General features: G+C 33.5%; 2 protein-coding genes across 2 annotated transcripts in view; both read left to right on the top strand.

Moving 5' to 3' along the window:
* LOC143084312 (uncharacterized) overlaps window positions 1-4,227 on the top strand; it is a 36,733-nt gene extending 32,506 nt beyond the window's left edge. Inside the window, exon 6 of the mRNA XM_076260724.1 lies at window positions 3,647-4,227. Within this exon, the coding sequence (XP_076116839.1) occupies window positions 3,647-4,227 (581 nt within the window). The remainder of the gene's footprint in view (window positions 1-3,646) is intronic.
* Window positions 4,228-12,679: 8,452 nt separating this feature from the next.
* Window positions 12,680-27,196, top strand: part of LOC143084093 (uncharacterized) — a 41,570-nt gene continuing 27,053 nt past the window's right edge. Inside the window, exons 1-2 of the mRNA XM_076260500.1 lie at window positions 12,680-13,155; window positions 23,410-23,525. Of these exons, the coding sequence (XP_076116615.1) occupies window positions 12,680-13,155; window positions 23,410-23,525 (592 nt within the window). The remainder of the gene's footprint in view (window positions 13,156-23,409; window positions 23,526-27,196) is intronic.

Genomic DNA, 27,196 nt, shown 5'->3' with positions numbered 1-27,196 from the left:
CTTTAAAGGATTACTGGCCCTATGGAAATGATCCGTATTAGTTGAACCTGTTTAAGTGCACAAAATGGTGTAGCTTTTTTAGATGTGAATTCAGATTTCTATGAGTTATTTGATTAGTAAATCATCAATGTGAATTCATATTAAACTCCTTTTGACATGATTTATATATGACCTTTTTCAGCTATAACAAGACTTCGAATCTCAAGAATCACAGTCAAATATGGAGAGTAAAGCAAACTCTTTTTGTTATTTTTTCTTTTTGTTGAATAATTTGAAATTGTGGAACTTTCTCAGATTTAATTTTTCGAAAGATTGGAACTTGTTCTAAATCTTTCCTAGTGCACCGGCCTCCCTAGCAACAAGTAACGAAGCACAGGTTAGCAACTGAATCTACAAAATGTATACACACTGAAATATAGTTCCCTTAAATGATCATGTCTGTGAACATATGCACATATAAACTGTGAAAAATATGTTATATTTTTTTTGGAGCGGTTCAATCAAGTATGCACATGTGTCTTTATGGTGTGTTTATGTGCAGGTTTTTTCTTATCATTTTGAGTAATGATACAATACTAGCATGATTGACACATGTCATGATTATTACACAATCAGAGACAAGGTGGGAACTAAGTTACAATGCCCCACCTCCTTTAATGCCAATCATATTGACCACATCAGTCTTACATTATTATACAGACCTTCAATATATATCAAAATACACAAATATTTGACCTCATAATTGAATACACACATTTATATATTAGATGTTTGATATATAGAGATGATAGATTTATTCATTGCCTCTTACTTTTGATCTACACATTAATAAAATGATTCTGTAAAGTATGCATGAAAGATAGATGATTAATTAAGGATTAACAAGATCTTTAAACAAAAAAAGAAATATAAATATAAATATATTAAGGCCTATAATTTACTTGATAAATCTGCAATGATCTGTATTTAATGAACAATTTCGGTTAGTTCACTTAATTTTTATCTGTGATTGGCTTGAAACAGTTAGTAAAATCTTAGAACTCTAAATTAGAAAAAAAAAACATTTTTTTTATTTCCCATCAAATGCCTGATAACAGTGTTAGTGATTTGAATATAAGAAGTGTATATATTTTTGCAATTAAGAAAGCATCCACATTTCAAAAAAAAAAATTTTAATTTGTTTATTAATAAGTTGAAAAAGTACATTTTCAATGCCTTTTGCTGAAAAATATTCAAATTATAAATTTTATTAAAAGACATAGTACAACTTTAAATCTTCAGTGTCATATAATGATCAAAATCAATAAGCAATTCTCAGAGGAGAAATATAGTACACCTATTTTTCAACTAACAAAATGCCCCAAAACAATATTTTAAGATTATGTTTTTGACATTAAACAGTTCTTAGCTTCAAGTCTATCTGTTGGTCCTATGTCTAACCAGGATAATTGATAAACTTTATTAGTAGATTTGTTGCTTTGTTTCTATAGATAAAATGTAAAAGGTGAAACATGTAGCCTTATTAATGTTCTTTTTTGTTCACACAATATCTAAATATGATTTGAAATTATTCAAACTTCTCTTCCAGTCTTTCTATGAGTGATTTCGATCACTTTGATTATATAAATGGGTAACAAGCCTGTGGTAAACATTTTCTGACACCGTCCTGTTTGTTTTTCCTCTTCAACACTACTTGATGATCACAACCATAATTGTCTCGCCTTGACAGTGTAAAAAAAAGAGAGACAATGCTGTTTCCTGTGTCGTCTGCGGCGGCTTCATCAATGTATTAGTTTGTGATAAGGTCTAGTTTATGGTGGACCACTAGTGGTATGTCAATGATATTTGGTATGCAGTTGTATTATCATTGGCACATCTCATTTCCATGGAGATTTATTGGTCATACATTGTACCCCCTCATTCATGGTCTATTGACTTGGAACTTTTGCTTAGTTTACATGTTTTAGTTTGTGATTGGGTCAGTTTATTGGGAACTACTAATGGTAGGTCCATGTCATTTCGTATACAATAATTATAAGCATTGCAATAATGGAGATTATTGACCCCGTCCCCTCAGTCATGGTCTATTGACTTTTGCTTAGTTAACATATCCATGTATTAGTTTGTGATTAGGTCAGTTTAAGGGAACCATTAGTGGTAGGCCAATGATAATTGGTATGAAGTTGTATAAGTATAAGCAGATCTCAATTCAATGGTGAATATTTGGTCCTTACCCGTCAGTCATGGTCTATTGATTTTGAAACTTTTGCATAGTTTACATGTATTAGTTTGTTATTAGATCAGTTAAAGATGAGCAACTAATGATAAGTCAATGATATTTGGTATGCGAAAGTATAAGCATATGCAGGTCTCATTTCCATGGAGATTATATAGCCAAAACCTTCATCATGGTTCATTGACTTTAATACTTTTACATAGTTTACATGTTAATGTTTGTGTTTAGGTTTGTTCAAAGGGATTTGTTTCAATGGTATTTGATATGAAGTTGTATTAGCATTGGCACATATCATGTCCATGGAGATTGTTTAGCCATACACCTTCAATCATGGTTTATTGACTTTGAATATTTACACAACATGTTAAAGTATTGCTATTTTAATTTCAACATTTGCTTTATCAAAATAACAAAAATGCTAGACATATCTCTGTGTTAACAGTTTATTCAATTCTCAACAATTTACCAGGCGTTTGAAACCAATTACATTAAATTCTTTTATCTCTGACCAGTGATAAAAAATGAAAAAATGTTATAATTTTCATGCGTCCGAAGCGCTTTTCTTGATTGATCTTCATCAGGAACGCTTACAGTCGAATATTTGTAGACCAAGGATGTATAAGAACAGTTGAAGTGCTATATAACCAAAAGAGGACTAACAAAATTGTCAAATCCATCTAAAGTCAACTTTGCCTGAGGGAGTTGAAACCTTAGTTTCTAACAATTGTTTCAAAACAATTGCAAGCCTTGATTTCTCATTAGAGACAAACTTGCATTGGTATATATACCTTGATCTGTAACCTGTGACAACATTTTTGAACTCAAACACACAAAAAAAACACAAAAAAATGTATTTGCTGGTTGATGCATAGTTTACTTGTAGTGGACTAGAAAATAAAAACTTTTGTTCAACTTGTAAATATTTACATGAATGTTGCACTTCTGTAAATATATACAATGTAATTTCCCACAGGAACTCCTTTAACGGCTAAAACTGTGCTACTTTTACTATGGACTTTCTTAAAAATGCCGTACTATCACTTCCTTCACTTACGGTCTTCCTCAAAATTAAATTTGGCCGCTATCATGTGTATTTGTATTGGATAAATTTCAAATTCGTGTCTCTATGAAATGAAACCAGTAGATAAACAAACCAATAGTATACATCTCCCCTAAAGGGGTTTGGTTTGTAAACAGCTGTATTTACAAAGTACAATATGAAGTGTTAACTTTCGTGAAAGTTGTTTTGGCTCAGAACGTCTATAACTTTTGTATTTTTTAAAGAAAATCAGCACTCGTATTGTTTTACAGTCAAGTTTGTTATTTTTGATGAGTTCCACAGTAACTTTCAGAACCTTGTGTGATAATTACAAAGTAGATATTTTTTATGAATGATATTTATTTATGCAGATATCAATGAGATATACATGGATTGGATTCCAACAGATGAAATACTAGATGCACTGGCACAAGTAATAGGTATAGTATCCTTCCAACTTGGTATAGAATTAGGATTACCTATAACATCAATAGATATTATACAGTACAACAATGGGCGGGATTTAGTTGCACAGTGTAAAGAAATATTATTTCAATGGAGAATTCAGGGGGTTAGGCCTACCATAGGCGTTCTGGTCCAAGCTTTGCTTAATGTTGGAAGAGGAACCACATGTTTGGAAGAGATCATAAAAACTGTTGGAGTTAAAAAATACATTCCACAGGAAGAAGTTACAGAGGAGAAACAAGGAAACATAGATTTCCTTCCACAGGAGGAATTTACAGAGGAGAAAGAAGGACACATTGAATTCCCTCCACAGGAGGAAGTTACAGAGGAGGAAGAAGGACAAATACAATTTCTTACACATCAGGAAGTTACAGAGGAGAAAGGAGCAAAAGTTAAATTCCTTTCACATGAGGGAGTTAAAGAGAAAGAAGAAGGAAAAGTTAAAACATTTCTGAAAAAACTAAATCCTTTTCAGAAGAAGAAATAGTAGAGTTAGGTTTGTATTAAATTTAAATCAGAATGACAAAATTATTCAAAGATTTTTTATATATTGTGTTTAACAACAGATCCTCCATATATATTACCTTAACGGTGTCATGTCATATTGAAGTAATAATGGCTGTTTTGTGTCACAACCTAAGTGAAGTTGTGACAAAACGAAATACTTTTAATTCCTTCATATTTTTTTTTTATTTGCATTACCATAGTAAAATAAATGTCACAATACAAAAGAAATTTAGGAGGTACTTTTGTAACACGGTTACTCAAATAGATTCATTGAATCATTAGTTACAATCTTAAAGAGCCATCTCTATTGCATTTCAAGAGTTGAGATACATCCGAAACATAACTGAATTGAGCATATATCTCCAAGTTTATTTTATTTTCTAGCGTTTGCGTTTAGCTAGTATCAAGCTGATTACAATTACACTATCAAAACGAGGGTTCCGAGTGGTTACATTGAAGTCCAATCTTCGAAAATTTTAGGGACACCATCTTAAAGTGTGATGATCGTTATAGAATATCTGTTTTACAGATGACAACGGATATGTTCCAAATGTTGACACTACTTTCTTGTCCTAATCTCATCAATTATGACATCACATACAGGGAGTTCTCACTATATTATACTTACATGAGCAACAGGTCGAGCACTACGTGTGGAGCATGATCTACTTCCCTTCAGGAGCACCTTAGATCAGCCAGTTCTTAGTGGGGTTTGTGATGCTGAGTTTTTAGTTTTCTATGTTGTGTTATTTTTGCCATGGCATTGTGAGTTTTTCTTTGACTTAAGAGTTTGAATATCCCTTTGGTATCTTCCACATCTCTTTTCCAAGTTTGTTATTGTCATCACTTGGCATATGCCACTTCAGTGTGCGGACTGGTGACAAAATATTACCTCCCCTTAATTTACGTTGTTATTGTCATCACTTGGCATATGCCACTTCAGTGTGCGGACTGGTGACAAAATATTACCTCCCCTTAATGTACGTTGTTATTGTCATCACTTGGCATATGCCACTTCAGTGTGCGGACTGGTGACAAAATATTACCTCCCCTTAATGTACGTTGTTATTGTCATCACTTGGCATATGCCACTTCAGTGTGCGGACTGGTGACAAAATAGTACCTCCCCTTAATGTACGTTGTTATTGTCATCACTTGGCATATGCCACTTCAGTGTGCGGACTGGTGAGAAAATATTACCTCCCCTTAATTTACGTTGTTATTGTCATCACTTGGCATATGCCACTTCAGTGTGCGGACTGGTGACAAAATATTACCTCCCCTTAATGTACGTTGTTATTGTCATCACTTGGCATATGCCACTTCAGTGTGCGGACTGGTGAGAAAATATTACCTCCCCTTAATGTACGTTGTTATTGTCATCACTTGGCATATGCCACTTCAGTGTGCGGACTGGTGAGAAAATATTACCTCCCCTTAATTAACGTTGTTATTGTCATCACTTGGCATATGCCACTTCAGTGTGCGGACTGGTGACAAAATATTACCTCCCCTTAATGTACGTTGTTATTGTCATCACTTGGCATTTGCCACTTCAGTGTGCGGACTGGTGAGAAAATATTTCCTCCCCTTAATTTACGTTGTTATTGTCATATGCCACTTTAGTGTGCGGACTGGTGACAAAATATTACCTCCCCTTAATGTATGTTGGTATTGTCTTCACTTGGCATATGCCACTTCAGTGTGTGGACTGGTGACAAAATATTACCTCCCCTTAATGTACGTTGTTATTGTCATCACTTGGCATATGCCACTTCAGTGTGCGGACTGGTGACAAAATATTACCTCCCCTTAATGTACGTTGTTTTTGTCATCACTTGGCATATGTCACTTCAGTGTGCGGACTGGTGACAAAATATTACCTCCCCTTAATGTACGTTGTTATTCTTGTCACCTGTAAAACTACACTGGTAATTATATGTTTGAGGGACAGTGGTATTTTGATTGAACAATTTCAAACAATAATTTATCCTATGAAGATACTAGTTCAGATGGCTTTTACTTTTACATGATTCATACTTATAATATTTACAAAGGAGACCTACTTAGTAGTTATATATAATGTGAAGACTTATAAAAGATCCCAGCCTTATAAGTTAGTACGTCAGACGCGCGGATCGTTTATGTCAGACTCCTCTATGTCAACATACTACCAACTACAAAACTTTTTTGTTAGCGTCTTCCTCAAATGTACTTTCATCTATATCAAACTTTTTGTTGGCATTTTTGGTAGATTTATTTGTGCGCTTGTTTGATTTTTAACTCACCTGGCCTAAAAGGTCAAGTGAGCATTTCGCATCACTTGGCGTCCGTCGTCCTTTGTTGACTTTAACAAAAATCGTCTCCTAAAACTACTGGGCCAAAGGAGTAGGTTCAGTAAGACCCCTTTTCGGCCCCAAAATATAGCAGTTTTACAAAACTGTTTAAATGTAAACATTTAGTTATGTTTTGGAAGGTATAATGCCTCTGCTACATAAATATGGGCTGTTTTTGGCATTACAATGCATTAAAAACGGGTACTTGCATCATTAAGTCATGCTAAATTACTGAAATCTTCACAATTTCAGCATTTTAGTAAAATTTTAGACAGTTTCCGTCTTAAATGAAAGTGGCCGCATTCGTGTTCATTCTTGATATTGAAATGTAAGTTGTGTTTAATGATATTACATAACATATATAAAGGTCGAGGATGAACACGGATGCGGCCACTTTCATTTTTGACAAAATCCATATGAAAAGTGACAGTTTTTGGCATATTTGATAGATTTTTCATATTTAAGCTTAAATCGGAGCGTTTTTAATGAGTGAATCAGTTAAAATCTTTCACAAAAAATAATTGAATCAATTGAAATAGACATTTAAGTGTTTAAAAAGTGTCCCAAATCTTTCCTCAATTTGGCAAGAATCATCATTTGGGTATTGTGTTTAAAAATGTGTCTGATGACCCCAGCTGCTAACCAAGTTGGCCGACATGGCTAAAAATAGAACATGGGGGTAAAACGTAAGTTTAGTTTATTATTTAAAAAAATGTTATAAATAGAGAAAATCTGACAGGGGCAGAAATGTTCAGAATGTTGTGCTCAACCTATTGTCTATTTAAGTCAAAACTGTCAGACAACTTCTCAGAGGATTTATTAACCATAAATGACCAATGTTACTACTTGTTTTCCATTTTTGCCTATTATCTTGAAAACTATAATAGATAGAGAGAAACGTTTAGAATAAAAAATGATCAGCAAGACAAGATATTCAAATAAATCTAATAGCGGAAATCGTCAATCGACTCCTTATTAGAGTTATTGCCCTTTATGACTATAATACTATTTATTAAGATTTTAACCTTATTTTACATGATTTCCAAAACCACAGGAGATACAGGTGAGCAACACAGGCTCTTGAGAGCCTCTAGTCATTTATTAAGTTCAGTCTTGCTTTAAGGACTAGGGAATATACTTGCACTGATTGGATATTATAACGTCCCATGTTGAAACCAGAAACAGAAAATTCACCATTTTATGAATCCTATCACTGACTATTACTCTACGGATCATGTTTTGTAGTTATAGGTGTGGTATGTTTATAATAATTTCCTACTTTATATCTGTATTCCCCTTTTTTCGCCATGCAAGTATCCTCAGTTGCCTGTGAATAACATTTTCTCTTGCAGTGTCGTACAAAAATGAGCAAATGCAGGAATGGTGTATATATTGTATTTGTTTACTGCAGTAATGTTGTATATTGTGTCATTACATTTATCTGTCTCATATAAATGATAACAGTGTGTTCCATTTTAGCTGTTTGTACATTCTCGTCTTTTCAACTATTGTTGTAGATCGTGTTATTATTGCACACGTTTGACAAATTTTATTAATATGTAAATAAAAGCATGCTGAATTGTTTCTATCTTGTTTGTACACATATTTTGTACTATTGATGTAGATTTTGTCATTGTTACATATGTTTAACAATTTGTGTCTTGTAAATAAAAGCTTTTTGTTCCACTGTAACATGACTGATGTTTTTTACATTTCACGTTTTGGTAAATGAAATGAATCAATAACACTAAAATACACCCGCGGATCCGTGACTATTAAAAGTGCCTATGTATAATTTAGCAATTTTGAGGTTTCGTATTGTCATCTGATAAAGTCTTGCTGATTGCAATGTGCACAGTTTTCTCTGGATTCAAAATTTGTTTGTTCTGGTTTCTTATATGTTTTTATATTTTGAGGATAGCCAGACTGGAAAACTGGGTAGGCAAATGCTCACATTAAATATGTACCGATACTGTGTGTTGAATGTCCTCATTAACACCATAACCCATGGTAATGCTCCTATTAAAGGAGGAAGATACATGACATACATACATACTTCACCCGGAAACTACATGTGACATATACTATTGGTATCTGTTTCGGATTCGACCCTGAACTTGTTAATTACCGGTTATAATAATTATGTTGAAAACGAAAGGGTCTGGAATGGTGTGATTTTTAGTCTACACCATTGTCATATATTAGTTATATTCAAAGTAGAATTATTTGGTTCGTCGTTTTAACGTCATGCCGGCTAACAAATTGGACCTCGTTTTTTTAGTATTATAGATGAGAGAAAAGATAAAATGTTCGAATAAAAATCTATAACTTAAAGAAAACTAAGTCGAAAAAGAAAAAACAAACTATGAAAAAAGAAAACAACACAGAAGTCTATATAACATTAAGCCAAATGGGTAGAGAAAAGGTCAACACCATCACAAAAAAATAAACAAAACGGCTATGGTCGGAGGTGCTCAGGAAATAGTTCCTTCTCAACTTTTGTCAATGAGTATAAGACACTGATTAATAACTAGAATTAATACCTTGCCACGCAACTACACATTTTACACATACCCCTTTCCCACGCGATTACACATTTTTACACATACCCCTTTGCCCCGCAATTACACATTTCTACACAAATTATCAACTTTTCAAAAGTTATTGTAGAACTTTGGAACTTGGATATACATAAAACAAAATGATGCAACAGTCGCCAAATTTAACAATATTTTGATAATATTAACTGAAGAAAAGAACCAATTGAAGTTTTTTTGTCATGGGGAAGAAAAATCCATACCTATAGGTCAAATACAAAATGTCAACGCCATGGCAAAACTAAACGAAAGAACAATAATCTACAATCTACAAAAGAAAACAAAATAAAAATTAAGCAACACGAACTTTCTTCTCTAAACACACAAGGCCGAACGGAACCAAACATGTCCATCATTCTTTAGGTGTGTACTTAAAAAAAATATATTTCTGATTAGAACTTCTGATAAAGATAGAAGGCATGTCAGGGTCTAATATCTTGGTTTATTATCTGCAGAAAATCTGCCGATATTAAAAGTAAAGACGGATAAAATGCATATAATGATCATTTGATCGGCTAGTTAGCAAATAAGGTTATACATCATGGACCAATGCAGATAGATTGTTTTCAGCAGTAAAAACTGAAATACGGGTATAGCCAAACAGACAGCAAATCAGATTAACAACAAATAAAAACTTCAAGTAAGTAGGGAGCAAGGAACAAATTAGCTGCGGGGCAGCACTTGTTTGAATTTGCATGCATTACAATTTACAAATCAATTCGTGTCCCTAACAGACACTAGCAATGTATACAACTTTAAAACTGACCAAAGGAGACCATGACCTGAACTATTAATTTTAATGTGATTTCTATACTTGGGCTTCTTCAGACTCGAAAGATTTCCCATTGTCAAAAATAGTTCTAGGTCTATTTCAAATGTATACCGGCTTCTGGCGTACTAAATTATATGCCTGGTATCTTTGATAAGTGTTTTATATTTTTTTGTAAAGAAAATTAAAGTACGTCTGTAATTTAACTCAATGTTACTTAATTTGTATTCGCGTAATAATATATAGCCGGACTTCCAACATAGTTCTGGTTTATGTCAAGGACGTCCTTCTTGTACGAAAGATGTCAAAATTACAGTTTTGAGCCATTACAGTATTCATATAGTTACGTGATTTGATGTTTGATAATATATCAACATGGTTACAAAATGAAACTAAACTTATCTTGTTCAGACATAGTAACAAAAGATGGAACTGTATCACTTAAATTACAAAAGAGTACATTTCTATTAAATTCTAACGCTTTACATTTAATGAGGAAATGGAATTCATCGTCCATACCATCCTTGTAAAGTGGGCGAATTCTCTGTTCTAAAGGTGTTCTAGTATATCTACCAACTTCTATTAGTAGTTTGCTATAACTACCAGTTCTGATTTTACCATTTTAGAGATAACACTTTTGTTAAAGTCCAGTAGGAGATATTTTTCTAATTCAAAATCATCTTTAAATTTGCGATATGTTCTTAGTTTATTACCATGACTATCTTTATTAGAGTCACAAAAAAGAGCTTGCTTACAGGATTTTATGAATTCCTCTGCTAATTTTTTTGAAATGAAAAAAGTAATTTTGTCTTTGACATAGTATTTTGATTTTCCCAGACATGCTGAAAACCAAGTTTACCTAATAGTCCGATCGATTTGTGAAACAATTGCTCAGAAGGTGGTAAAAGCATCAAACTTTGCAGGGTTTTAGTTTAGGTCATAATAAACATTTATAGCTATGGACCCATTTCTAAAAATCAAAATGGCGGCTATGGGCGGCCATTTTAAAATGGATGCCTGAAAATTTATAATAAAATAAAAATAAAATTTGTAAAAAAAAATGACTTTACCTTTTGGTATGAAACTTGGTATATTTATCACTTATGATAAGGACTATAATCTGAGGACATCAGGTATTGAATTACTGGCGGCCATTTTGAATGGTGGCCATTTTGAAAACAAAAATTTCAAATAATATAATTTTTTTGCTGTTGTATTTTATTTTATCATTTGCATTTAAACTAATGAACTGATATATCTTCAAATTTAGCTTATCAAATCATTCTTATATTGCTATTTGTATTTGGTATATACCATGTGGTCAAATAAGCACTATTGCACTATTAACGAAATGAAGGTATCTAATGCATAATTTCTTGTTTTTACAGATTTGCTTAAATAACATTGACAACAGAATATAACATATAGATATATGACCACACTATGTCGAAAAAGATAAAACTTGTAGATATTGAAAACGCTGGAAACACTGTAAAACTTAGTAGTGAACATATAGACTGGAATGAATGTATGATATGTCAAGAGAGAACACACGAGGACCTACAATGCCCAGCAGATAACAAAAGAATTAACATTGACATCGGAGCTGGTTATCAATCCTTTGATGCTATCATACACAGATGCTGTGCATTGAATTGGTTTCCCTCATCAATCAACTTGGAACAGTTAAATGAAGGCGACGGAATTGCACGAACACTTCAGAACCATAAGGCCAAATGGCACAAATCGTGTCGAAACAAATATTCAGACCTAAAAATATCTCGTAAGGAAAAACGAAAGCAAACGTCTGAAACTGAAGATACATCGAATGATTTTGCCAGTAAAGTCACAAGACAGAGTTGTGGTGATTCAGCAAGAGCAACACCTGAAGGGTGTTTTTTCTGTGGTGATATATCCGACCATCTGCATGATGCCTCGACATTCATGATCGACAAAAGAGTACGAGAATGTGCCCTTGAACTACAGGACACTGTTCTTCTAGCTAAATTAAGTATTGGGGATTTGATATCACAGGAGGCCAAGTACCATGCCAAATGTTTGATAAAACTTTACAACAAGGCAAAAAGACAGACTCCAAAGACTAGAAAAGAAAACCAAGAATCTGTAATTCATGGAATTGTGCTTGCCGAATTGATTGAATATATTGACGTTTCACGGTCTGAAACAGATATTTTACCAATCTTCAAACTTGCCGATCTGGCTAAATTGTATAGTAAACGCACTGAGCAACTCTGAATTGTTATTGAAGGAAAGATCAATACGACACATCTGAAAAATCGGATACTAGCTGCCATACCGGATCTGCAGGCGCACAAGCAAGGCAGAGACGTTCTCTTAATTTTCAACGATGACGTAGGTGAAGCTCTGAAACAAGCAACTTCTTATAGTTGCGACGATGAAGGACTCATCATAGCCAAAGCAGCCAAAATAGTTCGAAGAGATATGTTTGATACTCGATATAGCTTTAAAGGGACATTCACCGAGAGCTGCCAACACGAATCAGTTCCTCAGACATTAGTATCTTTAGTGAGAATGATTCTAGGTGGGCCAAATATCGAGACACAGTCGTCTAGTAATGTTGTTGAGTCACAGACAACACTTACCATATCTCAGTTGTTACAGTTTAATAGTGCGGTTCGTCGACGAAAGAATACAGCTGCAACATATCACACCTCAGACAGAGAGCCTCCGCTACCCATATACTTGGGGATGGTCATTCATGCAGAAACGAGAAAACGAGACCTTGTAGATAAACTATACAATTTAGGACTCAGTATCTCGTATGACAGAGTAATGAATATATCAACAGCTATGGGGAATTCTATTTGCGAGATGTTCAAAGACGATGATGTAGTCTGTCCTGCTAAACTACGTTGCGATGTATTCACGACAGCAGCAGTTGATAACATTGATCATAATCCTAGTTCCACTTCGGCTAAGGGTTCTTTGCATGGAACTGCCATTTCTCTTTTCCAACACCCGAGTCAGGACAATTATGGTACAGTTAGAGCAATGACATCTATAAGTGAAAATGTGAAACGAGACACTATAAAACCGTTACCAGAAAGATACTCAGTAGTTCCACCAGTTGTACTGCCTAAAGAGCCAACATCTATTCCATCTGTAGATAGCCTGCTGTTCAGTGAATGTGGTTTCTTCTCTGGTGCACAGCAATTAGAGTATAGGTATTTCATATACAAAGATCATAATCATAAGTATCATAATTTAATAGTAACTACTTGTATATCAGAACACGGCGAGAGCAATGCTTGTACATATATTTATATAATAATAACTATAAACAACAAGTATGTATATATATGTTATATTTCGATTACAGCTACTACTACGCTTCAACTTCTTGCACAGCATTTACTCATTCACTAACCTTCCATCATAATCATCTCTTATTGATTACAAACACTTTATGTAGTCAAAACCATAATAACCACTTGAAGGGAACAACCATTTGTTTTTTATGGACTAGATGCCAATTTAAATAATTTATACAGGACCAACCCTCTATTTTAATTAGTTAAAGTTTACAATTTTTTAGACTGAACATAATAGGATAAGATAATTGGTCATACAGCCCCCACAAAAATACAAATGGTTGCTCCCTTCGATTTGCTTATACTTACCGTTAATGCCTATGCTATATACATGCAGAACACATTCTAAATATTTATATTATCATACATGTTGGCAACATTTTGCAGCCTACAAGACACATATTGAAATCTTCGAAGGATTAAAAATATGCATGCATCTAATATTTCTGATTTGCAGATGGCTTAATTATGTACGTCAGGAGATAGAAGATGATGACACAGATAACAAGAATGTGACATGGTCTGCATTTCATGCAAATCTTACTCAGACTCATGCAGTTGAATTACCACCTTTAGACATTAGTTCAGTTTTACCATTGTTTCAGGAGGAAGCCAAGTCCACTGCAATGATTCGCCACTCGATGACAATTATTAAAGAGTGTGTGTCTTTCTTGAACCCAGGACAAATACCAGTCATGGCATGTGATCAACCTCTTTATGCCCTTGCTAAAAACATTCAGTGGAATTGGCCTGCAAGATATGGGGAAAATCATATTGTAATAATGTTTGGTGGTCTACATATTGAAATTGCTGCTTTGAGAACAATTGGAGATTGGCTACAAAATAGTGGATGGGTGAATGCTTTGAGCCAGTCAAACGTTGCATCTGCTGGAACAGCAGAATCATTCCTCAAAGCATCCCATGTGACCCGAACTCGACATGCACATCAAGTGACTGCTTGTTCCTTACATATGCTAATGCATAAAGCCTACAGACAATATTTAGACACAGTTGATGATCAAGCGGAAAACACTATCAGCTTCGAAGAGTGGAAAGAAAGGAGAGAAATTGAGAGCCCTTTGTTTCATTTCTGGTCACTTACATTGAAGCTGGAACTGATCATCCTTATATTTGTTCGATCTCTCCGTGAAGGGAATTTCACCCTGTACAAAGACTCTCTCACTATGTTGATACCTTGGTTTTTCGCGTTAGATCACCCTAATTACGCTCGATGGCTTCCCATTCATGTTCGGGATATGTTTGCATTGGACACAATAGCACCCAGTATTGCTACAGAATTTGAGAGCGGACATTTCGTTGTTCACAAAACACACAGCACATTTTCTGCCATAGCTATTGATCATGCTCATGAACAGAACAACAAGCTAGTAAAGGGTGAAGGTGGAGTTATTGGACTAACAGAGAATGCATCTCAACTTCTTCGATGGATGGTGTGTGGTCCAGAAATGGCACGTGCGGTCAATGAATTCGAGTTATCACAAGAACTGATTAAGCATGAACAAAGTAAAGGTCCAAATGTTAGACACCATGAACAGGTTGAAAGTAAGCAGAAGGCTTTTGTGAAACAAGTTATAGCATTGACAGCTACAATAGAGGAAATGGGAAATCCGTTTTTGGAGGAATCAGAAGATCTTTTAGTATTGGACACACGTGACATAGTAGACCCAAAAGTTGCAAATACAGTTAGAAATATTGAACAAATAGGGCATGATAAGTACCATGAGTACGTGAGGGAACGTCTTGACAAGAGGACAACACCACTATCCGATCCAATTAAACAAAATAAATTACACCTCTTCAGTCGCCAGGAATTGAGAAGTGAATCAAAGGAAAAAAGACAAATTAGCTCCTTAAAGCAGAATTGCTCTTTATTTTCCCAGCTGTATGTGTCATGCCAGGTTCGTGATAGTGATCTTGATGAGTTTTTTCGTCATGAGAACCAAGCTTACCCACCTTCACTATCCCAGTTTGGTCAGTTGAGACTTGGTTCCAAGTCTGATTTGTTAGTGCCATTAGAGAAAATGTGCGTAATTGTTACTGAGATTCCTGATGTAGATGCCATTATTTTAGACGGAGCTGTTATTGTTAATATACTGAAGCCTAGGTTTTGCAAAACCTTTGAGGATTACTCTAAGCAAGTTTTCCTTCCTCATATTAATAATTATTTGAAGTCATGCAGTCGGATAGATGTTATATGGGATGAATACCGTCAGGACAGCTTGAAGGCATCAACTCGTGGTAAGCGTGGAAAAGGTATTAGAAGACGTGTGCAGGCAGATTCTACTATTCCTGGTTATTGGGAGTCATTTCTTAGAATTGACGACAACAAGACAGAGTTATTTGCCTATCTAGCGGAACAGCTATTGACGCTTACTCCAAGTGTTCAGACGACAGTAGTTTCAACAAAGGGAAGCGAAGTTGTTTGCAACAAACCAGATAAGCATAAAGGCAACCTATCACCGTGTAATCATGAAGAGGCGGACACTCGTATATTGTTACATGTTGCAGATGCGGTGAAAAGTGGAATGCAGAAAATTCTGATTAGAACCGTTGACACCGACGTCGTTGTAATTGCAGTGTCAGCAGTGCACACGTTGAACATAACGTCCTTATGGATGGCATTTGGAGTTGGAAAAAACTTCAGGTACATCCCTGTTCATGAAATAGCTCTATGTATGGGGCCTTCTAAGTCCAATGCACTACTGTTCTTCCACGCATTTAGTGGTTGTGACCAAGTTTCATCATTTTCGAATCGTGGAAAGAAAACTGCATGGGACACATGGTTATCCTTTGATGCAGTGACTGAAGATTTCAAACTATTGAGTGATAAACCAAATGAAGACTGTGTAAATGAAGCTGTTTTAAACATTGATCGTTTTGTCGTTTTAATGTATGACAGGACCAGCGAGTGCTTGGGTGTAGATGCGGCAAGAAAAGATCTATTCACGAGAAAAGGACGATCTATAGAAAACATTCCTCCAAGCTCTGCCGCATTACACCAACACATAAAGAGAGCTGCTTACCAAGCAGGATTTTGTTGGGGACAAGCTCTTGTTAAACTCCAAGAAACACCATCACCTTCCATCTGGGGTTGGAAGCGAAACAAAGAAGGGCTATGGGAACCATTCTGGACATCGCTACAACAAGCGTCAGAGTCCTGTGCTGAACTTATAAAATGTGGATGTAAAAGTGAAAACGGTTGCAGAGGACGATGTAAATGTGTAAAGGCATCATTAAGTTGTACTGCTCTGTGTAAATGTGGCGGACAATGTGATAGGGATTGATGTTATATCATTTGACAAAACTTTTACTACTCATTTATTTTGTGATTTTTATGATGTCATTGAGATCATATGAGCAGTTGAGTTCGTTATGACATTCATTATTGTATGATATGATACAAATTATGCTCATTATGCCAATGGAGGTTTATTAAAGTTTTTTTTCAGATTAACAATACTAAACAAATGTTTATTTTCATCGACTTCGATTTTGAAGGTCAACCTATTTTGGCTTAAAAAAAATTAGATTTTTTTTTCAAATTAGACACAATTCTATAGGCGTATAACTAATTTTGATCAACAAAACTGAATGTTGTTCTACTCAAATACGTCTGATCACTTTATTTTCAAAGTTTCAAGACAATAACTTGAGTAATAAAATTTTTATGAATTTTTTAAGTATTTTTTCAAATTCAACGTCCGCCATTTTAAAAATGGCCGCCACTTCCGCCAATGTCAATTTCTGGAGTGGGTCCATAGCTGAAAATGTTGTCCATCCCCTATACTACAACTATGCAAAATTTCATGCTTTTACCACATTTTGAGCAATTTTGCTTAAAATCTGCACAAATCGACTGGACTATAATAACACTTTTATTTTACTACAAAAACCATTAGTCAAGTTCAAGTTTTCATTGTATGAATTCTTTACCATACTCTCACTGTCCATATTAATGATATGAAGCCAGAAATTAATTGTAAGTTTAAGCGCTGACAATGAAAGGGGGCATAAACCTAATTCAGAAAGTACAGCATTATTAACAGCACCTTTATTTACACCCAACATCTAAATATGTTCATCTTAACATAAAAAACACATTCACAAAGTTTTTAATTTATATTCCTTTTAATAACGGAGAAAATCAAGTATTTGTCACTTTTTTGGTTGACCTACGTGAGTGGGTTGTGACGTTTTAACCCGATTTGTTGAATCCTGGGAAAAAATAAAATCTATGAAAGTCTTAATTGTTTATCGAAATTTTACGTAATTAAAAGCGCACAGATGACCGTTGATCGTAGTTAATAACCACAATATAAGAATGAAAGAAAATGAATATGCCTGTACCGATTGAATTAAGCTTCCTATATGAAATTATCTTAATACAATTATTTTCGAATTAATTTGTTTGTTGGAGCAGGAGAGGCCAACCACTTGTACAGATAAAGATAATCACCATACAAGCTTATATATGTTGTCAACACTACCAGCAAAGAGTTCCCATCGTCGGATGGGGTATATGAAGGCTTTCAAGAATGTACAAGTGACATGTCCGACTCTGAACAGTTAGTAAACGGACTAAACATATATAGACTATAGACATCGACCGCTTGTTTTTTTTTTTTTGAAACTGCATGCATGCATATTAATGATGTTATTAGTGTGATTTTTTATCTTGTGTCTGACGAAAACTGAATGCCTGCAAGGTTATATCTTGCCATACGTTCGTTTTGGTTTGGTGGGTGTTCACTCAAAATCGTAATTCAAACATTGTGTTTGTGAGATGTAGATTGATTTCACTTCAATACCGAATTTCATCTATATATTTCACAAGTGTATACCACGGAGAAGCTCTGAAGGTATATTACTCCCATTTTGTTTGGGTGTTAACCATTGATGTTTACATCAATATTTAATGAAGAAAATGATGATGGTAGGAAGAAATATGAGCGTCATGTGACAAATATTACATGATTGTCGGACCATGAGTTGTCAATCTGTATTTCAATACAACCATATTGAGTAAGAATTTTTTCATGCTAGTATACTCGTGCTAGTATTACAGGGTTCTTATGTCGTTTGACTCAGACACACATCTTTTACTTTAAGATGTATGAAAGGTTCTCTATATATATGTGTGTATATCTTACATGTAACAATATAATCAAACGCCCATAGGCAATAATTAAACGGGTATGAAGTTGTTATACAGTTTACACAATCATTAACAAACTAAATAAATTTAACAAAGAAACAAAGTGACACTACGATATAACAAATGGGATACTTAATTATTTTTAACCTTGCTATGCAGAAACTTAACACATCAAGTTAGCGCTCGTGAATATCAATTAGGAACACGATGTGTGATTTTGCATAACTAAAAATATCAAAGCGAGCAATTACTTTGTCAAGCAAAATTTTTTTTTTAATATGCCTTTCTTTATCTCCACTCCTTTACAATAACTATTTCCCTTTTTCGTCGATCATTCTCTATATTGTTCTCTATTCAGTTTTTTTTTCATTACGCCACTCTATCTACGCTCCTTAATTTTACAATAACTATTTCCCATGTCGTCCTAATCCTTATAAAAATAGGGACATTAGACATATAAGGGATTCTCTTATCTTCAATAAATTAATATTGATAGTGACTAAAAGTGCTGCATTACTTTATATCTCTATGTTTGTCAATCGACAAAAGCTTGTATTTCCGTGAAGAATTTTTTTCCCCAAAAAAGGGTCCAGAATCATGACAAAACAGTATTTATTTCTCAAAAATTTTCAAAGATCATGTTTATGATTTTTTTAAACTTATTATCAGACACAAATATGTAGTTCAATAAATGTTATCTGTGCTCACCAGGTACCTCAATAAAGAAACCATGCATGAACCTGTATTATATTATTGTGTAATACGAATTTTTAGTCGACAGGATGTCACTGGAATACCCAAGGACGATCTAATATACGTCCTTGGAATACCCTGGGACTATTATACTAATATAATAGTCCCAGGAATACCTAACTGAATTTGTCCCTTGACACGACATATATCAATAATTCTGACATACCTATTATCAATTCAGGAGGAAGCTAAATAATATATATAATAAGACATGTAAGATAACGTAAAAAAAATTTAAAAAGAAAAACAAAACAATATATGTTTTACCGAACATACCAGATAGGGTCACACATTTAAATGTAAAGTGTCTTTACAAGTGACCGTTCCGAATTGATCCCGTATCAATTTGATATAATTTTAAGATTAGTTAAAAAAAAACCTCTTTTAATTAGAAAATTGAGGTGTCCGATATTTCGATATTTACATGTACATTCTATAATCTGGGAATATTATACTATATCAACATATTATGTCCCAGCTAAAACCTCATTCTGACATTGTTCCTTGTCAATAGCCGTTAACTATCATAATTTAAAAAAATGTTATTTATAGTAGTATAACTTTATTAATTTGAAAAATTATCTTGTCTAAATACGGAACTATTCTTTATATAAATCAATGCACTTTATATAAAAGAGGTATTTGTCTTTCTTATAATTGAAACTTTTCTTCCTCATCAAATCTATATTTTTTTTAGATAACGAGATCCGAAGTTATCATATAAGGATTTGATAGCTATAGCTATCAGAACTGCTAGGTTATTTTGTTATTAAAAAAGTGTGGACACAGATGAGTGTGGATAGTATGTTTGGATGTTTGACAGTGTCTTGTGACAAAAGGAGTTCTATGTTTTTCCAATATGGTGTTATTTACTGTGTTGCACGATGACAACCAATCTCAGAATTATGAGTGTTATTTATTTTTTTTATGTTCAAGACAGGCATGGAGGAGACAGTAATTGCATTAGTTACCTTATGATTATGATAGAATATGTTCTACATCTTTGATTTTGGATACATTTTGTAGCTAGGAGAGCAATTCGAACACATAATAGGTTTATTTTTTCACGTGTTTTTATTTCTAAATGGGAGATGATATCTAGATTTGAGAACATGATATAAGGAGCCTGTAATTCAGTGGTTGTCGTTTGTTTATGTGTTACATATTAGTTTTTCGTTTATTTTTTTTAACATAAAATTAAATAAGGCCATTAGTTTTCTCGTTTGAATTGATTTACATTGTCATTTCGGGCCTTTTACAGCTGATTATGCGGTTTTGGCTTTGCTCATTGTTGATGGGCGTACAGTGACCTGTAGTTGTTAAATTCTGTGTCGATTTGGTCTGTTGTGAAGAATTGTCTCATTAGCAATCATCCCCCATCTTTTTAATATGTATTTAATTGGCAGATCCAAGGTTCAGGAGTTGGAACCCCCCCTTTTTTTGTTTGGCCGATCAATGCATTTGAATGGGGACATATAGTTGGAAACCCTTTTAAAAATGTCTGGATCCGCCCCTGTACTTGCTTACTATTGGATGGTTCTATTTATATTACTTTGTGGTGGATCGTCAGTATCATTAGTAATTTTTTTGTTAAAATGTCGAATTGTTCCTCAGATTTGAATCCATTTATTGGTTTTTAGTAATGACAATGCCTGACATGATGCTTGGGGCTAGATGAGCTACATTAAGGAAGTAAACTTCTGTGCTGATTTTTATCAATTCTTTGATTATATTTCCTCCAAAGCTGGTCGAAGCAAAGAAAATTTTTGACCAATATGAAAATGATTTCACCAAAAGAACCTTTGTGAGCATGCTTCAAAGGCTCATAACTGCTCCAAAAGTAATCTGATAGAATTTCAAGCATGTCAAGTGGATATTATCAACATCTACTAAATTAGTCTTAATATGTCTAAATATCTAAAAAGTTATAGTATTCAAAAGGTATTGCAAAATTATTCCTTTTCATTTTTTTTTTTGTTATATGGATACAAATATAAGTGATACATGAAACAATACAGTATTTGTTGTGGTATGAAAGTGTAGTAATTAACATTTACTGTAACAATGTTAATACGCATTATATATACATGTACAAAGAGATTTTACTTTTCGACAATTTACGCTCCAGTTGGTCTTATTAACTTGGATGCCTTGTTACATGTAGCATTGTAGAATAAATGATCAAATGATCATACGTACTCGTATCGTCCTGTATATGCATGTGATATTTGCCACTGTACGTTCAACAAGCAACAATAAGTTTATATTACTTTATCAATTAATTTTACCGAACTACTGAAAAATGTGGTTTTCAAAGTGTCTCATTCGCAGCATCACTTTTAAGGTAATCCGCTTTTTCATTCATTTTTGTTGATTTCAATTGATGTGTTGTCGTAAAAACGCACTTTACCGTATTGAGCCATCGGACTTTAGCGTGGTCCATTTAATAACACAGACCATCGTACTTTGGCGTATCAAACCATCGCACATTAGCGTAGACCATCGCACATTAGCGTAGACCATCGGACTTTAGCGTGACCATCGCGTTTCAGCGTCCACATCGCAATTTAGTGTGGTCCATTTAATAACACAGACCATCGTACTTTATCGTATCAAACCATCGCACATTAGCGTAGACCATCGAACTTTAGCGTGACCATCGCGTTTTAGCGTCCACATCGCACTTTAGAGTCCTACGTATATTTATATATCACCAAAAAAAAAGCATAAACATACGTTCTTAGTAAACAAATACATGCTTCAACTAATTACAAGTATATCAACTGGTAAAAGAAATACTGTTTTTTTTATCATTAAGTCTGGTCACGCCTTGTCTTTCACGAGCAAAATAATGCGTTGAATGATTTTTCACGACCAATTTTGATTAAAAATCAACTATAATTTACTTTTTCAAAATTAATATGAACTTTTTCAAGTAATAACATACTTTTATTTTACTGGACTATCTGATACATTAAAGCTTAAGTTTCAAATATATCATGATATATTGGATTATGAACATTATGAATACAAAACGTGATTTTTCTTAATGATTCTCGTAGGATTGCGTGTCGCCTTTTGTGTTTTCTTAAAAAGTACTACATTTTTCTTTAACTTAGTGCACAGTATTATTAAGGCAGTTGAATCATTTTGACAGACATATTTTTTTCTGATTTGTTCCACCTTTTGAAAATACAGCAAATTTTTCACAGATTTGGAAGTAGAATAAATAAATACTTAATTGCATTCACGATCCGATCGCAATACTTGATCACCATGATCACCGTTAGTTATTCTTTCACGATCATTTCTCTCGATATACCGAATTACACCCGTGAATAGAAGCACCATAAGATACGTTTTGTAATCTAAGTAACAGCATTTACTTGTACACCAATTTTATGTAGGTATGTTATGTTTTAGCTATTGACTAAGCAAGTCGGTATATGTCACTTAATCTGCACGGCTCCGGTGATCCTACTTCACCCGAGCGACGTAGGAGTTCTAGTTAATGGGTCATCCCGACCGTGCAGATGAAATGATATATACCGATTTGATTGGTCAATAACTTTTTTATAAAACATTACACCATCAATTTACATGAACGTTTTGGAAATATTTGGAAGAGATTCAATCCACGTCTCCGTGGAAAGTTTTCTGTTTGGGTAAAGAAAGGTGAAAATACGCATTTAAGTGGTAAAAGGTTGGTAACTTTCAAATAAAAACTTATTTATAAGTAGGCTTTCTCTTAAATTGTTACAGTATTTATCTGTAGGCTTTTCTCCTAAATTGTTACAGTATTTATCTGTAGGCTTTCTCCTAAATTGTTACAGTATTTATCTGTAGGCTTTCTCCTAAATTGTTACAGTATTTATCTGTAGGCTTTCTCCTAAATTGTTACAGTATTTATCTGTAGGCTTTCTCCTAAATTGTTACAGTATTTATCTGTAGGCTGTCTCCTAAGTTGTTACAGTAAAATTGAGAATGGAAATGGGGAATGTGTCAAAGAGACAACAACCCGACCATAGAGCAAACAACAACAGAAGGTCTGTCACCAACAGGTCCTCAATGCAACGAGAAATTCTCGCACGTATTTATCTGTAGGCTTTATCCTAAATTGTTACAGTATTTATCTGTAGGCTTTCTCCTAAATTGTTACAGTATTTATATATATGTAGGCTTTCTCCTAAATTGTTACGCTTGAATGAGGACGAATCAAATACAACTGATATTGCCAGAAAAGTCAGAGACCAGACACATAGAATTGAAGATTACATTTTGACGGATGGAAGAGGTGTGTGTACATATGGAATATTTAAAAAAAACAAACGCCAAGTTATAATGTGTTGTCTGTTTTATAAATATTTGTGTCGCCTGACAATTTATATTATAGTTCAGGCGACACATACATTTTGTATTTATCACTTCTGTCGTATTGCGCATATTTGTCTCCCTGTATTAACCAGCTGCTCACTGAAGTCTCCCTGTCTTAAACAGCTGCTCACTGAAATCCACTTTACAAATTCAGTAGACTATAATGATTTCCTGCACAAAATTTTGACAACTGCATTTAATGAAGTAGAAATTTAACCAGCAATCGGTGATTAACAAAATAATAAATGTATTCAATGAATGCAGCATTTATACAAGCAATTGGTGATTCGGAAAGAAAAAAAATCATGTGAGGATATGATTGAAGCTTTAAACTTTCTGCTTGATAACATTTATGTACGTTTCGGCGATAAAGTGTATCGTCAGGTAGTAGGTACATGTATTCCTATGGGCACCAACTGTGCCCCTTTAATAGCAGATTTATTTCTATATTGCTATGAATCTCAGTTTATGACCAAACTCAGTAAAGACCCATCATTGTTACATTTGGTTGATACATTCAAAAATACCTACCGTTATCTGGATGATATTTTTTCGTTGAATAATCCAGAGTTCTCTAAATATACTTCAGAAATTTACCCAAACGAACTTACTTTAACTAAACCTAACATAAACAGCAGCAGTTGTCCTTTTCTAGATTTAGACATTTCAATTTCAAACGGGAAACTTCACACTAAAATTTACGACAAAAGAGACGATTTTTCATTTCCTATTGTTAATTTTCCTTTTTTAGACGGCGATGTGCCTTTGGCTCCATCATACGGTGTTTATATATCGCAACTCGTTCGGTTTGCCCGTGTGTGTTCTGATGTCATAGATTTTAACGAACGTAATCAATGCATCACTGGTAAATTGTTGTGTCAGGGATTTCGATACAATAAATTACTTAAAACTTTTACTAAATTCTTTCATAGATACAAAGATTTGATTAGTAAATTTGGCTATACCTGTAGAAAGCTTATTAAAAATGGTATTTCACATCCTAAATTTTATGGTAATATTGTACTTAAAGCGAGGAAATCACTATGTGATCCTTGTAAACTCATCGAACCTTTAAACAAACTTATAAGTAAGGGTTATCGTACCAATATTGTAATAAGATCTCTGAATATAGTTCACATTGGCACTAATATTGATATTGTCATTAGCAAATTAAAACATAACTAAATTTCATTATCTTTTGAGGCGAGATGTATAGAGACACAGACACGTTAACTTTTATTTCTATAGAAGTCGCTCTTCACTCTACTACTACCTGTCGATACATTTATTTTTGGCATTGCACAAGTCATGTCTTCTTTGACTATTAATGACGTTAAAATACTAAATCCCTGTGATGTGTTTTAGTCGATTTTAGTCTCTGATGCATGATTTTTTATTATTTATTGGTTTTGGCTTTTAACTAGCTGTCAGTAACTGCGAGTACTCTCAAATCGTATTTTCTTGTTAATTCGACCTGTTGATACTGTTTATAATTTGCTTTTTTGTTATTTTTTATTTATATGGATCTTGTCTGTACACCAGCTTTCATTATTTGTAATATCTTCAATTTTTCACTTATTCTTACAACATTTGTATAAACTTCAAGATTATAAAAAAAAACGTTTTTTTTCTAAAGTGAACATTGATTGGTTAAATATTTCTCAGTCATGTCCTGTGTTTGAATTTGTTTGTTAGCTTTTTGGTCATGAATGTTTGTCTCTAATATTTAATTAACTGTGCATTTGTATTCAGATATCGCAGATCAAATTTATTCGTTCATTGTTTAATCATACGTTTTTTGATTGAGTTAAGTCTGCCAATTGATATTTTATCGTATGTTTTTCTTTGTTGTGATGTTATGCTATTGTTTCAGAAAAAGGGAGAAGGTTTGGATCCATTAAAACGTTTAATCCCGCTGCAAATGTTTGCACCTGTCCTAAGTCAAGAATCTGATGTACAGTAGTTGTCGTTTGTTTATGTAATATATATGTTAGCGGCAATAAGTGAAATTAGGCATTAAGCTTAAATCCTAGGCAATAAGCTAACGCCTAGGCATTAAGTTATTGCCTGAAATTTTCAGACATTAAGCTTATTACCTGAAATCTTATGATGATTATTCATCCTATTGCCGAACATAATTTTAGGCAATAAGTGAAATCTGGAATTAATGCATATTTGGTGATTTATTCATGATATAAAGGAGTTACTTAATTTATTTCGAATATAACATGTGTAAATATACATTCATTTGACAGATCTTCAAATTTAGGAAGTTTATTTAGTAATTTTAATAGCAGTTAACAAAACATAATTTACACATACTTTTTTCATGTTTTTGTGATATTACTAAATATTAAAGATTTAAAAAAAGTGATTGTTATAATCCAATTAAACAAGAGGGAGATTCTATAAAATAATTTTAATATTTATTTGAAAATTTTTTCACTTCACAATAGTCGAGCTGATTTAAACTGGTCAAAAGTAGACAAAATTAAGATGTGATTTTTTGCTCACACCATTTTTCAATTTCTTTTTATAGGATAAGTAAGTTTTCTTTATTTCCAGTTTCACAACTTGTGATAACAAAATTATTTGAACACAAATTTTAATCAAGTTTTCATATTTTTAGATTATTATTTTAATATAGATAACATATCTTATTAGTGATTTTATTTCCAGTCTCTTGTGGAGTGTTGTGACACTTCCATTTCAGCTCCCTCAAAGCATGATTTTACTGATTATATGTAAAATTGTAACTATTTGCAGTTAGTTTGTTCAATTCTAATATAAAACGTAGTTATATTTTTTACTTATGTTTTGTTTCATAGAGTTTACAATGTACAAATTATTATAATTTAAAACTAATATTTATTTTCTAATAATTAGTCGGTTTTTAAATTAAAGTTGTTGGTTAAATTTGATACAATATTTTTTTTTTCTTTTGCTATTTGTTACGTCAATACGCGGTTAGGACATCCTAGCCAAGATAATCCTCAAATAGCTTCAATGTGCATGCTGAGAGATGTCGTAAGTCGGTCCTAATTTTATCATAATTTATGTCCTAGGAATATCTTATAGGATCTTTTTTAGGACAGTTTCGATAAACAGGCCCCAGTTTTCATAATGTTATTATTTTACAAATATATTGTGATTTAAATGAATAAATGTCTTTTTATATTTACTCGCATTGATGTTTTAGGCATTAAGCTTAATGCCTGTACATATTTTTCAGGATTTAAGCTTAAATCCTAGGATTTAAGACTAATGTCTAACATCATTTAGGCAATAGACTTACTGCCTAGGCGTTAGCTTATTGCCTAGGATTTAAGCTTAATGCCTAATTTCACTTATTGCCGCTAACATATACGTGTTTCTCGTTTCTCGTTTTGTTTATATAGATTAGACCGTTGGTTTTCCCGTTTGAATGGTTTTACACTAGTAATTTTGGGGCCCTTTATAGCTTGTTGTTCGGTGTGAGCCAAGGCTCCGTGTTGAAGGCCGTACTTTAACCTATAATGGTTTACTTTTTAAATTGTTATTTGTATGGAGAGTTGTCTCATTGGCACTCACACCACATCTTCCTATATCTAT

This window comes from Mytilus galloprovincialis, chromosome 7, assembly GCF_965363235.1.
Source record: "Mytilus galloprovincialis chromosome 7, xbMytGall1.hap1.1, whole genome shotgun sequence".
Lineage (NCBI taxonomy): Eukaryota > Metazoa > Mollusca > Bivalvia > Mytilida > Mytilidae > Mytilus > Mytilus galloprovincialis.
Note: the sequence above shows the minus strand (reverse complement) of the source record. Positions and strands in the feature narration are given on the sequence as shown.